Genomic DNA, 19,345 nt, shown 5'->3' on the forward strand with positions numbered 1-19,345 from the left:
TGGAGCAGCGGGGAAGATGTCATCAATGACCTTTTGCACATACACTCTAAAAATAAGCTTTCTCAGCAACAATGATAACATCAGACTCAGACAGAGATAGAAACAACATTTACTTGAATGTAAGTTCAACAGGAGCTATTTTCTGTGGAGTTTTTCAACAGATTTATCCTTGATTCCTCTAGAAGAGAGGTTTTTTGAGTTAGTGAGCATTTGGCTTGGTCGGTAAGGTAGAGGTTTTGAAGTCCAGAGGTTGTCTGTTCACTACATTAGTCGCTACTGTGTATTCATTGGATAATCTTTTTTTTTTTTACCCCCAGTGGAACTCACCTGTTTTCTCAGTCACATCTTATGTTGAGCTGTATAAGCATGAAAGGCTTAAGACAGTGTGGATGAATGAATGAATTAATATACAAGTGTCATGTAGTTTGAATGCAAACAACAGGTTTAATAGAAACCAAATGCATTCTACACTTTGAACTACATTTATTTGCTTACATTTGCACATAATATACATGAATACATTATTATTTTTAGTTTATTTGATGACAGAGCATACTGTTTTTGCCTGTGTCCTTTTATGCAAATTTAAATTTGTAAAATTGTCAGGTTAATGTGTATTATTATACATTTAAGAGGTGTGGTTAAAATACTAGATTTGTCCAACTCATGCATATTCATATTCATCAGCAGATTTATCAGACTATAAAAAAACTTAACTTCTAAGAAAATATATATACACACAACGTGGAATGTTTAAATCTACCCATACAATTCAGAAAAACAAAATTAAACAAATTATGTCATCACTTGATGTCTGAATAAGTATTTCTGAGTCATTCTTATTTTCTATTATCTTAACACACTACATTACAACATATGTTTGACAAAATCTCACCAACAGAGTATAAAACCTTTTAAAAAAAATTAACCACATTTTTCCCCAGGTAATAAAATTAAATTCTTATCATTAATGGTGTGATTATTTTAAAAACTACAATCAGCTAATGCCTAAATCGGTAATAAAATTGAACAATAACAGTACATAAACAATAAGATGAATGAAGTACATTACTTAGTAACGAACAACTGTTTCACTGAAACAACCAGCGTTTGCCTTTTGTTTGGCAAATCTTTAGATAGAGTGGACTGTCTGACTGACAGTGATTTTGAGCTTTACTTAAGCTTGAGCATGTTTCCCTTCAGGATCTGCCGCACCTGAGGAAAGACGGAGCTCAAATCATCAGTGTGTCACTCACAACATCCTGGTTCTTTTGCTACATGATCACAATCCCCCCTTTTAATCTCATTACCAGGTAGTGTTATTGCATTTTTTTCTGAATGATCACAGAATACCTTTCTATGTTTGTGACAGAACCTACCTTTTTACCAGTGACTCCTTCAGGCACCAGCTGAGCTGGAAGGTCGTTTTCAAAATTCCTGCTCCCAGGATCGGCTCCGTTTCTCATCAGCAGCTTCACGGCTTCCACTTGGCTCCTGTTGCTGTGCAGTGAACAGACGATGTGCAGCGCCGTGTTCCCACTAAAAGTCTGAAAGACACGGCCACATTTTTTTTTTTACATAGAATTTTACATTTTGTAATTTTTTTTCGTGTTTTATTCGTATTTGGCGAGGGCCAATATTTTTCTAAGCAATTGAATATCAGGCCACAACATAATCATTTCCTCAGGCAAAGGCTGTTTTCTATTTCCTACTAACATTGCTTTCTTCTGATCTATTCAATATTGTACAAAAATGGCAAGTTTACAAGATGTGTTGGTTTGAAAAAGTAGCTGAAATTTGCCACAGAATGTTATTTGTGTCTTACAAACTGCTCTTGGACTTTTTCCAGAATAAATACTCTGTAAATTCTGCACGCCTTTGTTGTTTTTGTGAAGAGAAGGAAACAACAAAAAGTCAGATTTGGCCCACATGCCACCAGTTGCTGACCACTGGTTTATAAGAGTAGTACATTATTGTGAGTCTCTGTGTTCCATGTTTTAAATCATAAATGTTGCATATGTTAAACTTAGTTCTCTGTCAAATGTTTAAATAAAATTACAATCTCTGTTACTAACCTTAAAGTTCACGATGGGCAGAGAGAGTGGCTGGTTGAGGATCACTTGCAGCAGCTCCATGTTTGCTTCCTCTGAAGCCATGTGAAAGCAAGTCCGTCCACTTTTGAGATCCTGGGGTCGGACGAAATAAGACAAAAAAACACTGCAGGACAACAGAGACAAGCCATTTTTCATTGGCATTTCACCATTTGCTGAAAGAAGCCTGGTGTCCTTTTCCAGATTACTCAAGAACATGTTTAAGATGTGCTCAGTGTGTATATATTTCCTGTGTTTTCTGTTTGTATCTTAAAGGTAATTTAAAAAGTATTATTATTTATTGGAGAAGTCTGATGTTGCAGCATGTTAAATATCTCACACCACACTTGTGTGTTGTTGAAACTATGTAGCCTTCAGTTTGCAACTAAACTAAAAAGATGATGTACACACTGGACCTTTAATAAAGAGGTTGAAAAATACATATAAATGGCCATTGACACTCTGACCCAAGTCTTTTCCACCACAGTCAACCATAATGCAAAAATAAAAACACAAAAAAAACTATGTTTATCCATTCATATATATACAGTATATCAAATGCTTTTCCTTAAAATGGCCAAAAGGGGGAGCCAAAGTTGTCATAGTTACCCTGGTGGTGAGGGAGGCACCCATGAGAAACAGAGTCTTAATACATTCAACAAACATCCACTTCCTCTGCATCAGCCCCTCTGCAGTGGAGGAGTGAGGATTCTCCAGACAGCTGAGCTGTTTGACGACCGCATTGTGAGACAGAACTGCTACGTGCAGCGGTGTTAAACCTCCAGGGAGTCGAGAAGAGAGCGATACTCATTAATGGCAAAGAAAACGTTACAATAGCATCATCAACTTGGAGGTATCAATGGAAATATTCTCACCATTGTAATTGATCATTTCAATGTCAACTGGTTGCCCTCTATCTATTGTGGTTCTCCAGATGGTCTATGGGGAAAAGGAAAAATATAGTGTGATATAAAAATGCCAAAGAACAACAGCATAGTTTGACGTGAAAACATAAAAATCCAACTAAACAATGACGTTTTGGTGACTTTTTGGGCGACATACTATACTATGACTTTTTGTCAAATTTTGGACGAAATACTAAAGTATGACTTTTTTGTGACTTTTGCACGACATACTTCGCTGTGATTTTTTTTTTGTCACATTTAGGACAGCATACTAAACTATGAAATATTTGTCAGATTTTGGATCACACACTAAACTTTGATTTTTGGTGACTTTTTAGACGACATACTAAACTATGACTTTTTTGTCAAATTTTGGATGACATACTAAATTATGACTTTTGGTGACTTTTTGGACCACATACTAAACTATTAGTTTTTGGTGACTTTTTTAACATTACATTACATGTCATTTAGCAGACGCTTTTATCCAAAGGGACTTACAATAAGTGCATTTAAACATCTGGGTACAAACAAGAGCTAGAAGAAAGTAAGAGCTTCAAGTAAGCCAAACTATAAAGTGCTAGTCATAAGTGCGATGTATAAGCAAGTGTCTTTTTTTTTTTGTTTTTTTTTGTTTTTTGTTTTGTTTTTTAGTCGAGGTAGAGTCGCAAGAAATGTGTTTTTAGTCGGTGGCGTAAGATGTGGAGATGTGGAAAATGTGACATCTTACTAAACTATGACTTCTTTGTCAAATTTTGAACGACATATTAAACTCTGAATGTTTGGTGACTTCTTTGATGACATACTAAACTGTGACACACAGAGCCACTAAAAACAATACTTGACTCCCACTCCGTGGGGTGTTTTAAAAATGCCCCCAAAATGGCATAATATGTCAAATGCCAAATAATTCCATTAAATTAAGTAGTAAGTAACTGACAGTGTTTAAGAATAGGGATCAATCTTACCAATGAGTCAATATAAATAAATAAAACAAATCATGTATGTATCTAAGGAATCACTGATCTGATTTGCATTTGCATCGAGTTGCTACCTGCAGAGTGAAAAAGTGCCCTTTCTCTGCACAAATATGTAAAGGAGAGCGCCCCCATGAGTCACAGGTGTTGACTTGCGCTCCAAAGGTCAGCAGATCGTGGACAATTAAATGTTGATTGGTGACAGTCGCTATCTGCAGAGCTGTCTGTGAACACAGTGTAAAAAAAGAGAGAAGGTAAGTATGTGTTAATAATAGATTTAAACACAACAGACCATGTTCACTGTGTGTGCGTGTGTGTGTGTGTACCTGGCCGTTGTGTTCTTTCATGTCCAAAGTGCCACATCTTGCCATTTCTGCAGCAAACACATACGCCAGAGCTCGTCTGCCTTGAGCCACTGCTATGTGCAGACATCTAGCAGATGAAAAACAATAAACAAAAAACACAACATTATATATTTATCTATCAATATTGTGTTACTTTAAAGGTGCAGTGTGTAAAATGTAGGATGATTTATTGAGGACAGTACCTATTAATCATGTTTGTGTAAATGTGTAGATGAAAATCATTTGGTTTTCGTAGCCTAAGAACAAGCTTTTAATAGGTACATTAAGTGTGGGCCTTGCTGTGACTATTTTCTTATTCAACCTGTATTCTCACTATTGGATTACACTAATTGTAACTCACTGGACCTTTAGGTTTGTCTTGCATTTTTGAAACAACTTGAAAGTACATACGTGTCACCATCTGGATCTTGCATATTCAGCACCTCAGGTGAAACCTCACCAACTCTCCGTGCCTCTACCTGGATCTGCCAGTGAAACAACGACATCCCGGCCTCAGCTGTTGGAGCCCCCTGCTCCTGAAGAGCTGGATATTGCATGTGTTGTAGTGTGTGGACACTTTCAGGATAAGCGGGAGGGAAGAGAGAGGGGCTGTCGTCCGGGCTCAAAATACAAGGACTACAATCTCGGCCAAAGGTTTCAGGATTTACACATCTGAGTTGATACTCCATGTCGTTGCCCTCCTGTGACCAATTCCATTTCTGAAATAGAATTTTATGCCAGCATATGAACACAACTTGGCTTATCTTTTGTAACAAACACACCTACTTGTTGGATCTGATTTGCATCTTCGTGTCAAGCTTAAATCTACTTATCTTATCTTATCTTATCTACTGTCTGCTGCATCAGTGAACATCTTCCTCATACTCAAAGTTTCTCTTTGTCCACAAACACGCAGTAGAAAAACAAATCCCCAACTACCACATATTTCTTTTACAACAACATGAATACGGGAGCTGAATATATGAGGAATTATAATTATATAACACTACTTTGAACCCTTTGTTTTGCTTATGTCCATGTTAAAATGGACTACACTAACCTGGTGCTTCAGCATTAGCAGCTCTTTCACCGTTTTCTTCCTCTTCACAGGAGGTAGGAAGCTTCCTGGTGACCCAACAACTTTAGTTAGTAGTTGATTTGCGAAATCACACATATCAGCAGGTCATTTCACAACTATTATAGATTGAAACGACTGTTACCCAAAGTGGCAGCCTGTGATTAATTAATGTGACATCATTAATAAATACTGTACATGGGAGATTCTTGGGAAGTCGCCTTATGGGTGGGAGGGAGGGAGGGATGGATATAGGAGTTCTAATATTGTTATCTCCTTGCAAATGTATAAGTGACTTTGTATTCACTGTATTGGGAAGGGGACGAAAGAAGTAACGAGAAAAAAAAGGGAAGAAGGAAAACAGTGTATATGATGTGCATATGTATATTGTGTGGGTTTTTTCTCAATAAAAAAAAATTGATCACAAAAAACACAAATACTGTACATAAATAAAAAAGATTTTTAGCCTGGTATTGAAGTGTCAAGTAATTATTAATATTTTTGAAAAGTTTGTTTTGCAAATTTGTACCTTAGACATGGAAAGGCACATACAATTCTCAAAAAAGCATTTCCAAGTTAGGGAATGGCATGGTTTAAACTATCCAGCAATATAAAGAAAACTAAAGTTGTACATGTAGTTACTGTCCAGTAAGAGAAATCACTATTTGTGAGTCAAACCACGTCATTTCTAGCATGTAAAATTAAATATGCAGCATATATAGAAAACTGACCTTGGTCCAAGTTAGTGGTCCTTTCCATGATCCCATTCAATCCTGGGTCGAACATCTCTGAAGAGTCATTTATTATTAAAACACAGCAGTTTCTCTTCTCACACACACTCCTGTAACTGAAACCTGACTGTAACCACACCTGTGCGTTGTCCTCAGCTACCCTCACCTTCCTGCTTTAAACGCCACAAGATCTGATATGAGGAAAGAATAAATAAACGGCTGAACTTCCTGGTTCAACATTGTTACGCAGGTGAGTCAGATGTACTTAGCTTTCAAATAATGAAACAAAAAAACATGAATTAAAAAAGGTGGATACAGAAACTAAATCATTTTAAATGACTGACATGATAAAAAAGAACATTGTGAAAAAATATCTTTCAGAAGCGTTTATAATGACATAATTGCTCCATATCTGCAAAACGGAGGCTGAGATTAGAGCAAATTTGTATAAACTTAAGGGTGATTATTTGTCTGTCTGTACAGTATGTATGTATGTAAGGTGCGTATCCCAGAATGAGCCTTTTGATGCTAACTGAAGGCTATCAGTTTTTACAACACATTAGGAAGGAAAAAGTGAGTGATATTCAGCTGAAACATGCAACTTCACTAATAAATGTTGCTGAATTTCACACTCACACTTTCACCTTTAAGAGGAATTCAGTGTCATTGGCACAAACCATTACTGTGACAGGGGCCGTGTTGAGTTTTCCAATTCACTGGGATTCCCCATCTGAACAAACATGTTGTTTTTGGCTTTCGTCCAAATTCAGTCCATGTTTTGTTTTTTTTTTCTCTTGACAGCAAGAGGAATTAGTTCTTAGGCTAATTTATTAAAAGGCAACCAAACGATCCAGTAGATTTAGAGCAACTGGAGATTTTGAAGCTCTTTTTGCTTTTAATTATTCACAGCCGTGCTGTCACATTTACACAGAGGCAGTAAATGAGTGACATGTCAACAGGCAGAAATGTCCACAGAACTCAAATGCAGTCATTGAATAAATGTTTGTATTTATCAAATCAAACACCTAGTTTTCAAAGATGAACAAAAATCCAGAAGAATCAAATTCTGTTCTTTAATGTCTACAGTAAAGTTTTCCTGTTATTTTCTCCACAAAGTACACTTTCTTTACTCGTTCACATTATAGTTAAAGTAGTGATCTATGGCCATTCTTTAAAAGTATGTGCAGTAGTAAAGTGCAAAATAAACTATTATCAGTTATTTGTACAATATGAAGCTACATGATTGACAAGGTTTTAAAATTGTTGTTATTATTGTAATGGAATTATTAATAATATAGGCTTGAGTGAATGTGGAGAATATGTTTCCTTTTGTTTTGAAAGGTGAGAAACACAATTCTAATAAATAAACCACAGAAAAAATGTCAGCCATTTTTTTTATCAAGAGAAAAAAAACAAAACAAGAACATTTAGACAAAGTGAGTATATTTTACAGACATTTATTCTTCCATACGTCTCCACAAACCGTTTCCTCAATTTTAAAACTCCAACTTTTCCAGGTCTGCCATGCGTTCCTAATCATAACTTAGCCACGATTTGTTTGTTTTATTTTACATCCGCACAAGTGGAACACTTTATTTCATGAGTTGCTTTCAAGCATAGCGAAATCATTAAACAATGTACCCATTCACATGGAAGCACCGGCTTTCTTTGAGCTATTAATCCTCGCAGAACAAACATGGCAGTTGCTAGTCAACAGAATAAACACTGCACTTCTACTTCCTCAAGGCTCATACTTCAGAATTTGACAGTACATCACAGTGAACTAGTTAATGGTATGGTTTCGTTTTTAATGGACTATTCAAATAAATACCTCAGAAAATCATCAAGGGTCATGTTTAAGGTTTGCATTTAAGATGTTTTTCCTTTTTTATGAGCTTGATGGATATTTAATTTAACCGTGTTGCAGCAAAAAAATTTAAAAAAGGCTGTCATTTTTGTTTTTAAATTATAATCTTTGTATTATTTAAGCTTCCTGGTTTGTAAACGCTCAAGACGTTTTGTCTCCAAAATAAATTAATCATTAACGTAAGGAAGGGTTTCTTTTTTGGACTTCACACATAGTGTAAACACTTCTCATTGTCCTTTATGTTGTCCATTCCATGATACATACTGTAAATTCACTTTATATGAACATTAAATAATATTAAAAGAACAAAACTTTGTTTCCCTTCTTTCTTTTTTTTTTGCACTTTGTGCATTAATCCCAAAGTCTCCCACAAAATAATACAACATTTCTCTCAAGACAGAACAAAAATCCCTCTGTAGCTCATGAAGCTTTAAAGCATCGCAAGAAGAATCTCCTATGAGTAGATAATTAAAGCTGTAGTGCGTAAGTTTTAAATACAAACAAATACATGCATGCTACGTTACATAATACAAAATAAGCTCCACATAAATCTCTATATTTCTCAGTGTTGCCGTGGGTAAATGTCATGATTGACTGCTAACCTGGTTGGTGTGTGACTGTAAAACTGAAGTGCATTATACTGCTAAAAACTGGACATTCAGCAGTTTGACAGGATTTTCCTTAAAAGGGCGAGAGAAGTTACGCACTAGAGCTTTAATGCACCTGTGGAAAGACACAAGAATCTAATCGGTGGGTGTTTGCTTAAATAACTCAGGCTACATATACCAGTCAATGTTTAAAAAAAGAAAATAGAAGAAAAAAAAGAAATACTGCATGCACACTCCTGCAAAAAGTCACATAATATGTAATGTTGCCATACATAAAACATGAATGAGAAAAATAAAGAAAAGTTTCAGTGGTGTCCGGGTGTTGTCGGGTGCAGTAAGATTCTGCGAGAGCCTCAATCTTCTGGAATGCCTGATGGAAGTAACGGCGCAGTTTGTTTCCACTTGTCCTCGTTGCTTTAACGTCCCCATAAAACCGACCCTAGTTGGAACCTAACAAACGAATATGGTAAGTGTTATATAAGGAACATGGTTATGGTGCATTCCATTTACATTTACAAGTTCGGAACTGGGAGTGACATCGCATCTGAGTTGACTGCATTCCAGTTCAAATGGATGCAAACAGTGTAGCAACATGTCAATGGATATAAAACTGACAAAAGTGCGATTAAGAGTAAAAGTAGCCGAGTGTTTTCACTAATGACATTAATAGCAGCCATCTTGGAATCTTATGTCAGGGATTGTGAGGTTGCTCCTACTCTCCGAGCTCCGATTTGAGAGGCGTTCCAGTTGTAACTACCGACTCGGAACTCGTCCGACTACAACTGGAACGCACCATCACATTTGACCATAGTCACATCTTTATACGACTTATGAGAAGCACAACACAGACTAGTTTTATATAATTTGATATCGATACACATCATGATATAAATCAAATCAATATTTCAATAAGGCTGTGTATGAATAATATATGGATATTTTTAGGCTGTATCTCAATATACTAGACATAATATCGAGATATAAAGCTGCACACAGGTTGTTTTTCTGGGCTCTACTCTTTTTCTTTTTCTTCATTTTGTCGATTCCATGTATTTTTAAAGGGTTAAATCAATATATATAATATTTTGTGTATTTCACAAATGTATTCAATATATATATATATATATATATATATATATTTTGTTATGATATGACGATATTCAAAATTCAAGACTATATCTTGTCAGAATATAGACATAATATACATATATATATATATATATATATTGTCCAGCCCTAACACAGACACCATAGTGTCACAAACGAAATTTTGTAACAATATGTGACACAAAGGACGTGTACACACACACACTGACCTGCGATGTATTTGGCACCAATCAACATGAACATGCTGCCAATGATGTAAAAGCCCAGCGGGATGCTGCTGAAGATGCTTGTTTCACCTTTGGGTCGTTAAGGATGCGACAAAAGAGAGAGAGAGAAAAAAAAACTAAAATGAGTCAAAAATGCAGCAAAAGTCAGGACAACAAAGTTCAAAATGGCTGACTTCCTGTTGGATTAAAGATATGGCTCCAAGAGACCTTTTGGCTCATATAAACATGTTTTTTTTGGGAAGGCAAAGACATTCTGACTTTGAACAAGGTTTCAAACAGCAAAAATAAGCATATACAAATGTTTCCTTACCGTTTCCATTAGAAACAGGCTCCGTCGTCTCCCAGTTCATGGATTTCTGCACCGCCTTCTTCCACCGTGCGTACCTCAGCTCACTCTCTGCAGAACCACAGTTTACCACCACTTGTTTACTTTTTTCGGGAGCATCCATCACCCCCTCCCCCCCATCTTTCCTGCCCTCTACCTCACCGTACCTTCGGGGTTGATCTGAGGCTCGAACTTCTCTGACGTGACTTCGCTCAGGTCCTCCGGGCTCAGGCTCCACACGCTGACGCCCTCCGCTGCTCCGGCTGCCATCGCCGCACCGAGCGCTGTGGTCTCTGGCATGGACGGCTTCACTGCAAGACCGCAACATCTGGTAATAATTAGCTTTTGGAACATTCATGCAACTATAATATGAATATAAACTACAAAAAGAAAAACAATATGACCGATATTAATATTACTTTACAGTCAGGGATAAATGTTAATCTTATAAATGCCAGGAGAGGGCAGCAACAGGACTGCACCACTCTACTGTTTTTTGTTGACGTGTAAAAACACATGATATCATGTGATAACGTCATAAGATAAATGTGAGCAGGGTTTTGTGATCTGCTGACAGCAGAAAACCAGTTTTACCACCTGTTTTGTTTACTGTATTAAAATGGAGGCCTTCTCTGGTTTCTACTGAAACATAACACTTAAAATGTAAATGACGACTCCCTCACCAGTCAACACACTGCCCTGTGTCTTTTGTGTGGTTGAAGGATTTGAAAAAAAATTAGGTTAACATCATGTATAAAGATGTATATATAGCTAAAAGAAGTATAGTTTGTTGCATCTATGAAATTTAAGAACAAAAATCATTGATTTTGACTAATAACTGGCACATGTAGGCCTTCTGTGAAAAAAAACACATAACTATAGAGACATATTTGAATCCTTCCACTGATTGTTGTAAATGAATAACATTTAAAGTAACCCAACATAGAAATAAATAAAACAGTATTTGGATTTTATGTAGTTTAAGTTTGAGAAATCCTGCTGGTGTAAATAAACACATAGATCCAAAGATAGACAGGAATCCAAACGTGTGCATCTTCATGTACACATGACTTCATTGAAGTGTTGAGAATGGCTTTCAATATTTCAAGTTTGGGGAGGTTTTCAGTCTCACATTTGACATAGACTGACAAAATTAAGTGATCTTTTAAGTGTTTTCTTTAAAAGAAAAAAAAATAGGACAGTTGAGTGTGATTTGCAATTTGCAAATTCATTTTGAAAATGATTAATTGCTCAGTCCTAGTCCTTAGTCCAGGAAGGAGGAGTCAAGAAAGTTATAGTTGTCGTATAAGGTAGTGTACAAATGTGATTGCGCATTATACTTTACAGTAGTCCTAGTCCTTTAGATTCAAAGGAAGGAAGGAGAGATTCAAAGGAAAAGACAAGAAACTAAGATTTCCAGCTTCACACGTGACTGGCATTGACACTGAAAACACATTTATCCCACTGAACACTAAGAAATGAGTATAAAACCTCACCGACGGGGATGCAGAGGATGTCGGCCTGCAGCTGCATCAGCAGCCTGTTGGACGTCATCCCTCCGTCCACCTGGAGCTGACTTAATGGAATTCCGCTGTCCTGATTCATGGCGTCCAGTATCTGCATCCAAATACACAGCACCGGTAATAATACGCATACTGTAGCTTGATTCATTAAAAAAAAAAAAACAACAGGAGAAATCCACAGGCCTTACCTCGCGTGTCTGAAAACAGACGGCTTCCAGTGCGGCAAACGCGACATGACTCTTATTCGTAAACTGAGTTAAACCGCATATGATCCTGTGGCCCACAAAGATTAAGAATTAGATTTATCTTTAGCTACTTATCCAAACCACAGAGTAGCTCCTGGTCTTACCCTCGTGCACTGGGCTCCCAGTATGGAGCATAAAGGCCAGAAAATGCCGGAACAAAGTAGCAGCCATAGGATGTACCAACTGATGCAGCCAACTTTTCTGCAGAGGTACAGAAAAAGAGGAACATATCATCAATTCTTCAACTTATACTAGTGCACAATAGCTACACATATATGTTTATTTAGCTAAACTTAAATGGCAACAAAATCCTGTAATTTTTCCAAACAAAGACAAACTGGACGCACCAAGCTCTTCGGAAGATCCGATGATCCCGAGATTGTCCTGCAGCCAACGAACCACAGCTCCAGCAATGGCCACAGAGCCCTAACAGGACGTAGCATAGAATAAAAATCATCTGAATTGAAAGATCCTCACACCCTCTAGTGGCTGTCAGCTGCTATGACACTGCCAGAAGGGGAAAACAAACATGAACAAACAAACAGTTTATCTTCAATATTTTACCTCAAGAGCATAGACTGCGGGTTTGTCTCGACCGAGTTTGTACGCCACAGTGGTCAGGAGGCCGTGGTCAGACATTACAGGCTGCGAAATGAGAGAAAAGCCACAGTTAGGATGTCAACAATTGTGTTCTAAATTAAAATCTTCAGTCAAGTACCTTTGCTCCGGTGTTTAGCAGGAGGAAGCAGCCAGTACCGTACCTGAAAAACACAAGAGAGTCAAGGTTTCACTGGAGAAAAAGAAAAGAAGAAGAGAGAGATCTCATAAATTTACACCACGACTGCTCTTACGTGTTTTTGGCTTGACCGTCCTGAAAACACATCTGTCCGACGAGCGCCGCCGACTGATCCCCGAGACACTGTTATTACACAAAACACATCTTATAAACACTTGCAATAGAATTTAAAGGCAAAAGATATTTATATATAAAAATGTAACTTACTCCTGAAATGGGAATACCTGACAGAGCTCCGGATTTCTGTTAAAAGAAAGGACTTGTTTTATAAGTGAAGTCACATCAAAATCACAATTTTAAACCGCATGTTTTTGTCAGAAATTCCTGGTTTGAAAAAGCACTAAAAAAAATTATAAATAAAATAGAATTTCTGTCAGGATTTGCATGAATGAGAAATTATATAATGGACTATATTCAAGTTAGGGGTGAAAAAAATTGGGTAACATATCAACTTGAGTGCAATTTTTTTGAACATACAGTCTATTACAATTGCGATATAAATTGCAATATAATGTTTTAAAGTCAGGCTTTACCACATGAGATACCATCAAAAAATGACCTACTATATTCGGACTAAAAGATATGAATTAGGGCTGCAACTAATGATTCTTTTTTATAATCCGTCAAATACTTTCTTGATATATAAATGTGTTGTTTCAAAAAATATTGATTGGTGTTGTCTTGTTTTGTCCATATACCAAAATTATTCACTTTTGTTTTGGGTTTTAAACATGGCGTGAATAAATCATAATATATTCACATTTTAGAAGCTGAAAAATAAGAGAGATAGTTTTAATTATCAAAATAAATACTCAAACTGATTAAACAATTATCAAAATAGCTGCCGATTCATTCAGCAATCGATTAAAAATCCATTAACTGTTGCACATCTAATGTGAATTCTTTCTAACATGGTATTTCAATGGCATTTGTTCAGCCCCAATTCCAGTGACCATATTTGTTGATCAAACAACAATAATTTCAAAAATGATGTGGCGATCCATATTCAAAATTTGACACTAATAAGAAAACAGTACCAATTTTTATTCTACTATTCACAGCGAGGGGGAAAAAACAGAGTGCAAGAGTGAACCTGTACACCTTAAAATGTCTTCACTCTTATGTGCGTGTGATTTGGTGATAATTATGTTTAAAGGCAGAGGATAGAAGTCGTATCTGTGCCAAGAGTGAAGAGATTTAGTGATGATAGAGACGCTGCAGAAGAGGAGGGAACCTGAGGAGCAGCATGCCACAACAGAAGCAATGGGGGGGGCAGGGGGCCATCCAGTACATTTCCAATACAGTGTTTACTGTAGGGTTGGGGCAAGGAAAATCGCTACAGTGAAACATCGCGCCGATATATCGATTTTGAGACACTAAGTACACATTGAACTTTTTGTGGATTAGTATAAAAAAAACTAAAAACTAATAATATCGTAAATTGGTGTCTCTGGTATTCCCACCCATAATTCACCGTACTGTTATGTTTTTCCTCATATGAAATCAAACAGGAGGCACCGAAATGTTATTTTCTGAAGAGGAACACCTTTGAAAATGGCAGGAAGTTAGTTAGTTAGTTAGTTAATGAGTAAGATAGTTCAGGTTCTTTGAAATTTGGCTGTATGAGGTTTTTGACAGCATTCACGTACTTGCACTCACTAAAAACATGGCTGCCAACAGGGACAGAAGGAAAGATTTCAGCAATTTAACAAAGACAGATGCACCTAATAAAATCTACACCCACGTAAGACTATAATATCTTAATATATTTGCCATTTCTAGCCTTTTCTGACTGCAAACTGAAGTTTTAAACCGCTCATGCTACTGCACCAAAGTCCATACAAAAAAAAAAAAATCAGCAAATTTACATCAGATCACACAGGAGTCGTTGACCCACTGCTGCCTCCATCAGTAAGTGTAAATGTGTTATTTACTGGCTTTTCAGCTTTTTATCCAGCTAAAAAATATGACTTTCTCTATAGACTTTGGTTCTGGAGATTAAGTGGCATACAAACTTCAGTTTCCAGTAAAAAAAAAAAGGGTGTCAAACAATAAGATATTATGGACGTATGAAGGCATAAAACGTGTTTTTCCTTCCAGTCCTGCTGGCAGCCATGTTTACAATGAGATCAAGTGTCCGTGCAGTTGTTGTGTATTGATAATATGTCAAAACCTCAGACAACCACCATTAACTCTCGCTTTACCATCACTGTGTCTCCAAAAACCCTCACTACTTGATTAAAAAACAGCCTCAACACCATCAAAAAAGTTTATATACTGTATGTTTAAGTCAGCTTTTCATTTGAATTTCATCTATGTGGTTGGAGTGTACTAAAACATTCCAGCTGCCTAAATATTCACATGAAGCTTGGAAAATGCACTGAGTGATGGTGTGTTTACTGGTCACAGTAAAAGGAAAAGGATGGTTTTAACGTTGCATGATGAGGTGACATACTGATGGACGAGTGTTACTTACCCGGCTAGAACATATTTTCTACCAGTGAGAGAGGAGAGACAATGGCACACAAAGAAAAGATGCCTAAAAGAGTTTCTCAATCAACCTTAATGCACTTAAAATCAGTCTGACGTCATACTTGAATGAGACTCACACAAGACATAGCAGTGACATCATATTAAAAGTTAATATAAACTTTTAAAATTAAAATTATTAAGAAAAACTCGACATGCAAGATGAGGACAGATCCATGTGTACTCACCATGAGGCCGTATATTTCTGAAGAACTCCTGACTCTGGGCAAAATCTCCATGGGAATACCAAAATAGCTGACAGGGCAGACAAAGTGTTAATTTTATATTAAAGAAAAACTAAGACCTGATTATGGCTGTGGTTCGGTATAGTTTGAGATTTTACTTGATACAGGACCTAAAACAAAACATTTTTTTATAGTGCATGTATAACATCCATGTCAACAATGTTAATAAAAACTTACAAGGCAAAGGTGATGTTTAAATTGGAATACAACTCAATATGAAACACCTTTAACACATAAAGTTAAGCACAAAATGAATAAAACCTAACTGAATTAGGAACATTTTACAGTAAACTATAGTTATGTTAAATATTTGTATTGGAACAAACTTCACTTAAGCAAACTTAAGCAGCCCTTTTAAAGCTCCAGTGTGTAACCAAAACACTACTAGTGTATCAGGTTTTGGGACTCATTTATCAAGTTTCGAGAGAGACTGGAAAGGTGGGGACTGTATGAACTAATTTGCCAATATTTTTTAATGTTATTCTCAACTCTGAAACATGGAGTAAATCAGTCTGATACGACTACCGTTTAATTTTTAACCGTAGACCTGTTGCTACACTGTATGTGTGAGCAAAAATGACATGTAAAGCTTATAAAAGGGGTACATTTTACTGGTTTGAATTACAGACTTAGGCAAGACAGATGTCATACTCGCAAAGTTCTGGGTCCCAGTCCATAGTGTGTATGTTAAACAACATGGTTCTGCTAGCATTGGTCACATCCGTGCAGTGGACTCCTCCCGACTTCCCACCTGTCAGACACTGTTGGACAGAAAAAAACATGTTAAAACACAACATACCACTGGCACCTCTCTGTTCCACTGTCGAGGCTGTGGTCTTTACTCACCCAGATGAGCCAGGAGTCGATGGTGCCGAACATGGCACGGTGAGACACGATGGCTTCGTGGACCTTGTCCACGTTGTCCATCAGCCAGCGGAGTTTCACTGCGCTGAAGTAAGTGCTGATGGGGAGCCCGGTTTTATGCTGCAAAAGGACAATAAAGTGTTATATGGAATAAACGCAAATTGTCCTTCATGCTTTTTGACCAAGAACTTACCATAAAAGTAGATTAAAATAGTATATAATTACACAATATGTTGGCCCGGGCTGAATTATTTGGATAAAATATCCAATTGTGACATATATTACAATTTAAGGGGCGGCATTACTTTTTCCATCAAGATTCAGTTAATATTTAATAGTGATCTAGATTTAAAACAAAACGGAACATAATCACCTAATATGAATTAATATATTCTAAAGGCAAGGATGAGAATGTAAAGATAGTGAGTTTTTTTTATACATATACACACACACACACATATATATACACATATATACATATATATATAAATATTTGAGTATTGCAGTTTTTAAACTGGCATAAAACATAGAACAATCAAAATTGAATAATTAACTGTAAGTACTCTGAGGATTGGTTAGACAATTACAATGAGACGTAGCAGTTTGGTCAAAATCACAAATTTTGCCCTCAGAAACTCAATCTCACCTTCAAATGGTTCTTATTCCTTCCGGGCGTTTTGTTAATGAGGCGTTCGACTGTTGATTGAGTCCGCAGGTCCAGCCACACTGAACACAAAAAAAAATTGCAGTTATAATCACACTGACCACAACCAGTCAAATCCCAAACACCTATGATTAAATCATGTCAGATTTGTACAAATAACAACACAGAACCTCACCAATTGCATTGTAGAGGGGCTCCCCGGTCTCTTTGTCCCAAACAAGCGTGGTCTCTCTTTGGTTGGTCACTCCGATAGCTGGACAAAAATAAGCAATAATTTAATTTCCAAAGATGTTAGACCAGGGGTGTCAAACCCAATTACAGAGGGGCCGAAATTAGGGCCTCAGAAGGTTATAAAAGTTATATACACAGACGTTGGAGTACTCACTGGAGGAGCAGGAAAATACACAACATACAGTATTATCTTGAGTTAAACACCTGTGTTGCAGAGATTTTCTGATATGAGAAGAACTGAGACAGGTCTGATACATATAGTTAGTAAGCCTTGAGATAGTGTATTAGGTCCAGGAACCTTGAAAGGCACCTAGTTTGTGTCTTATTGTAAGTTATGGCTGTTTATATTGAACACCAGGTCCGGTTATAAGAATGTTCTCTCACAACCTGTGTTTTAGATCATAAACACCAGTCTGTGGACTAAAATGAGTAATGTGTAATTGGTGTAAAAAATAAAAAAATAAAAAAAACCCTGTGCAAACCTTTGATGTTTGAGATGTCTATGTTGAGCTGGGTGAGTTTCTCACACGTGCGCTCCATGCACTCGTACACTGACTGCAGGATTTCTTTGGGGTCTTCCTCCACCCATCTGAAAAATCACACACAGCAAATAAGGTCTTGACATAATCTCACTTATATCACATGCTGTGTTCAGATCTTTTTTTTTTCCACATACCCTTCTTTGGGGAAGCTCTGTTTGATTTCCACCTGGTGATGACTGAGGAGCTCTGCTGTTTTTGAGTTAAACACCTTCACGGGGAGAAAACAACAACACACAAAAAAACATCAAGTCATCATTCATCCTTTGAACACACTCACTCTCACCCAACATCTCATATGTGTTGCTTCATCATGATGCTTGAGAGATTTCTGTTATGTTAAAACCTGATTTTCTGAATTTTGCCTGTCAAATACAACATGTCACGTGAGTTAAAACTCATCATAACTATTATATTGAATAGCTTTGTGAAATACTCATTAGTTCCCGTTAACTATGATAACCTTGGTCCAAAACCACATTCAAGTTATCATAAAAAACTAGAAATTAGAAACGAAAATAAAGCAACTAGTAAAATAAATATGTTTATGAGTTTATGTGTTTTTGATCCACCATATATTTAAATTTGTATCATATTTTTCCCTTCTATTTGTGCGCCATTGACTAGGTGTACCTAATAAAGTGGCCAGTGAGTGTGTAATATTGGAATATTATGGTGGCCCTTAAGTGCAAATCACCAACACAAATAAGAAAACAACATTAACTGAAACACAACAACAGTTAATGTTGTTGTGTTGTTGTGTTGTTGTGTAGTAGTGCATTCAGGTTTAGAAAATAAACCGTAATACCGCCCTCTCGTGGTGTGGTAATGTGATTGCTACTTTTGACAGCAGAGTGCACAGTAAAAAGACATTGCATTCCAATCAATTACTTTGGGTGTGAATGTACAGTAGTGGTTTGAGGACAGTTTCTTTCAACGACTGACAATGACGTCACAAGGGACAATGTTTATGTCATTCTTTAAAAACATGCGAAGCATTTCACATTTGTTTTATTGACACGTGTTACGTTCTTCGTCGCATTTTAATCCGCCAAGACCCACTTGAAATGGAAGTTATTTGACACAGTGTTGTATTGTGTCCACGAAATGAAGCCCAGCACAACCAGTTCATTATTTCAACATTCAGTCATGTTGGCAGCACATGAGTGCAAACCTATTTATGTTTCGTTGGCTAATAAAAGTAGCTGTGTTTTATTCGTCGTATGCATTTTGTGTCCCTGACTTACCAGAAAACGCGTGGAGCTCGTTCCCTGGTCAATGGCAGCCACCAGCGGTCCCAGCTTTATCCGGTGTGAGAGAGCAGCCATGGTGCCGTTCATGTGCAGTCAGAGCCGCAGCTTCAGCCAGCACCGGGCTGCAGAGAAAACCAAGAACCGGCAGCTCAAACCGTCGGACTCAACGTCAGTCAAAGGGGTCAGTGTCAATGCGTTCT

General features: G+C 37.0%; 2 protein-coding genes across 4 annotated transcripts; both read right to left on the reverse strand.

The window, feature by feature from the left end:
• Positions 1-1,173: 1,173 nt before the first annotated feature.
• nfkbiz (nuclear factor of kappa light polypeptide gene enhancer in B-cells inhibitor, zeta) lies at positions 1,174-6,273 on the reverse strand. The gene is made up of 10 exons (XM_058622397.1): positions 6,123-6,273; positions 5,377-5,441; positions 4,728-5,035; positions 4,299-4,404; positions 4,050-4,196; positions 2,966-3,029; positions 2,700-2,869; positions 2,076-2,186; positions 1,380-1,547; positions 1,174-1,215 (listed from the first exon to the last, which is right to left on the reverse strand). The coding sequence occupies exons 1-10, from the start codon at positions 6,175-6,177 to the stop codon at positions 1,174-1,176; spliced, it is 1,236 nt and encodes a 411-aa protein (XP_058478380.1). The 5' UTR covers positions 6,178-6,273.
• A 1,290-nt stretch (positions 6,274-7,563) lies between these two features.
• gk (glycerol kinase) lies at positions 7,564-19,341 on the reverse strand. 3 transcript variants are annotated; one of them, XM_058622381.1, is made up of 21 exons: positions 19,140-19,340; positions 18,030-18,103; positions 17,836-17,942; positions 17,298-17,375; positions 17,105-17,184; positions 16,441-16,578; positions 16,246-16,355; positions 15,538-15,604; positions 15,297-15,314; positions 13,028-13,063; positions 12,876-12,943; positions 12,743-12,785; positions 12,589-12,669; positions 12,372-12,450; positions 12,129-12,225; positions 11,968-12,052; positions 11,753-11,873; positions 10,424-10,567; positions 10,242-10,328; positions 9,914-10,000; positions 7,564-9,047 (listed from the first exon to the last, which is right to left on the reverse strand). In XM_058622381.1, exons 1-21 carry the CDS (start codon positions 19,230-19,232, stop codon positions 9,037-9,039), a joined length of 1,704 nt encoding a protein of 567 aa, XP_058478364.1. In that variant the 5' UTR covers positions 19,233-19,340; the 3' UTR covers positions 7,564-9,036. The 3 variants fall into 3 exon arrangements, with proteins under 3 accessions (XP_058478364.1, XP_058478365.1, XP_058478371.1); XM_058622382.1 differs by lacking the exon at positions 15,297-15,314; XM_058622388.1 differs by lacking the exons at positions 7,564-9,047; positions 9,914-10,000; positions 10,242-10,328 and having other exon boundaries at positions 10,468-10,584; positions 19,140-19,341.
• Between the last annotated feature and the right edge of the window lie 4 nt (positions 19,342-19,345).

The sequence above is a fragment of the Solea solea genome, chromosome 2 (assembly GCF_958295425.1).
Source record: "Solea solea chromosome 2, fSolSol10.1, whole genome shotgun sequence".
NCBI classification, from domain to species: Eukaryota; Metazoa; Chordata; class Actinopteri; order Pleuronectiformes; family Soleidae; genus Solea; species Solea solea.

Coding starts and splice junctions, on each gene's coding strand:
- gk (XM_058622381.1), bottom strand. CDS start 19,232: ATGAACGGCACCATGGCTGCTCTCTCACACCGGATAAAGCTGGGACCG. Junction 16,356..16,440: donor TCGACTCCTGGCTCATCTGG/GTGAGTAAAGAC, acceptor TCTGTCCAACAG/TGTCTGACAGGTGGGAAGTC. Junction 10,001..10,241: donor GCCTGTTTCTAATGGAAACG/GTAAGGAAACAT, acceptor AACGACCCAAAG/GTGAAACAAGCATCTTCAGC.
- nfkbiz (XM_058622397.1), bottom strand. CDS start 6,177: ATGTTCGACCCAGGATTGAATGGGATCATGGAAAGGACCACTAACTTG. Junction 4,405..4,727: donor CAAGATCCAGATGGTGACAC/GTATGTACTTTC, acceptor TTCATCTGCTAG/ATGTCTGCACATAGCAGTGG. Junction 4,197..4,298: donor TGAAAGAACACAACGGCCAG/GTACACACACAC, acceptor CTGTGTTCACAG/ACAGCTCTGCAGATAGCGAC.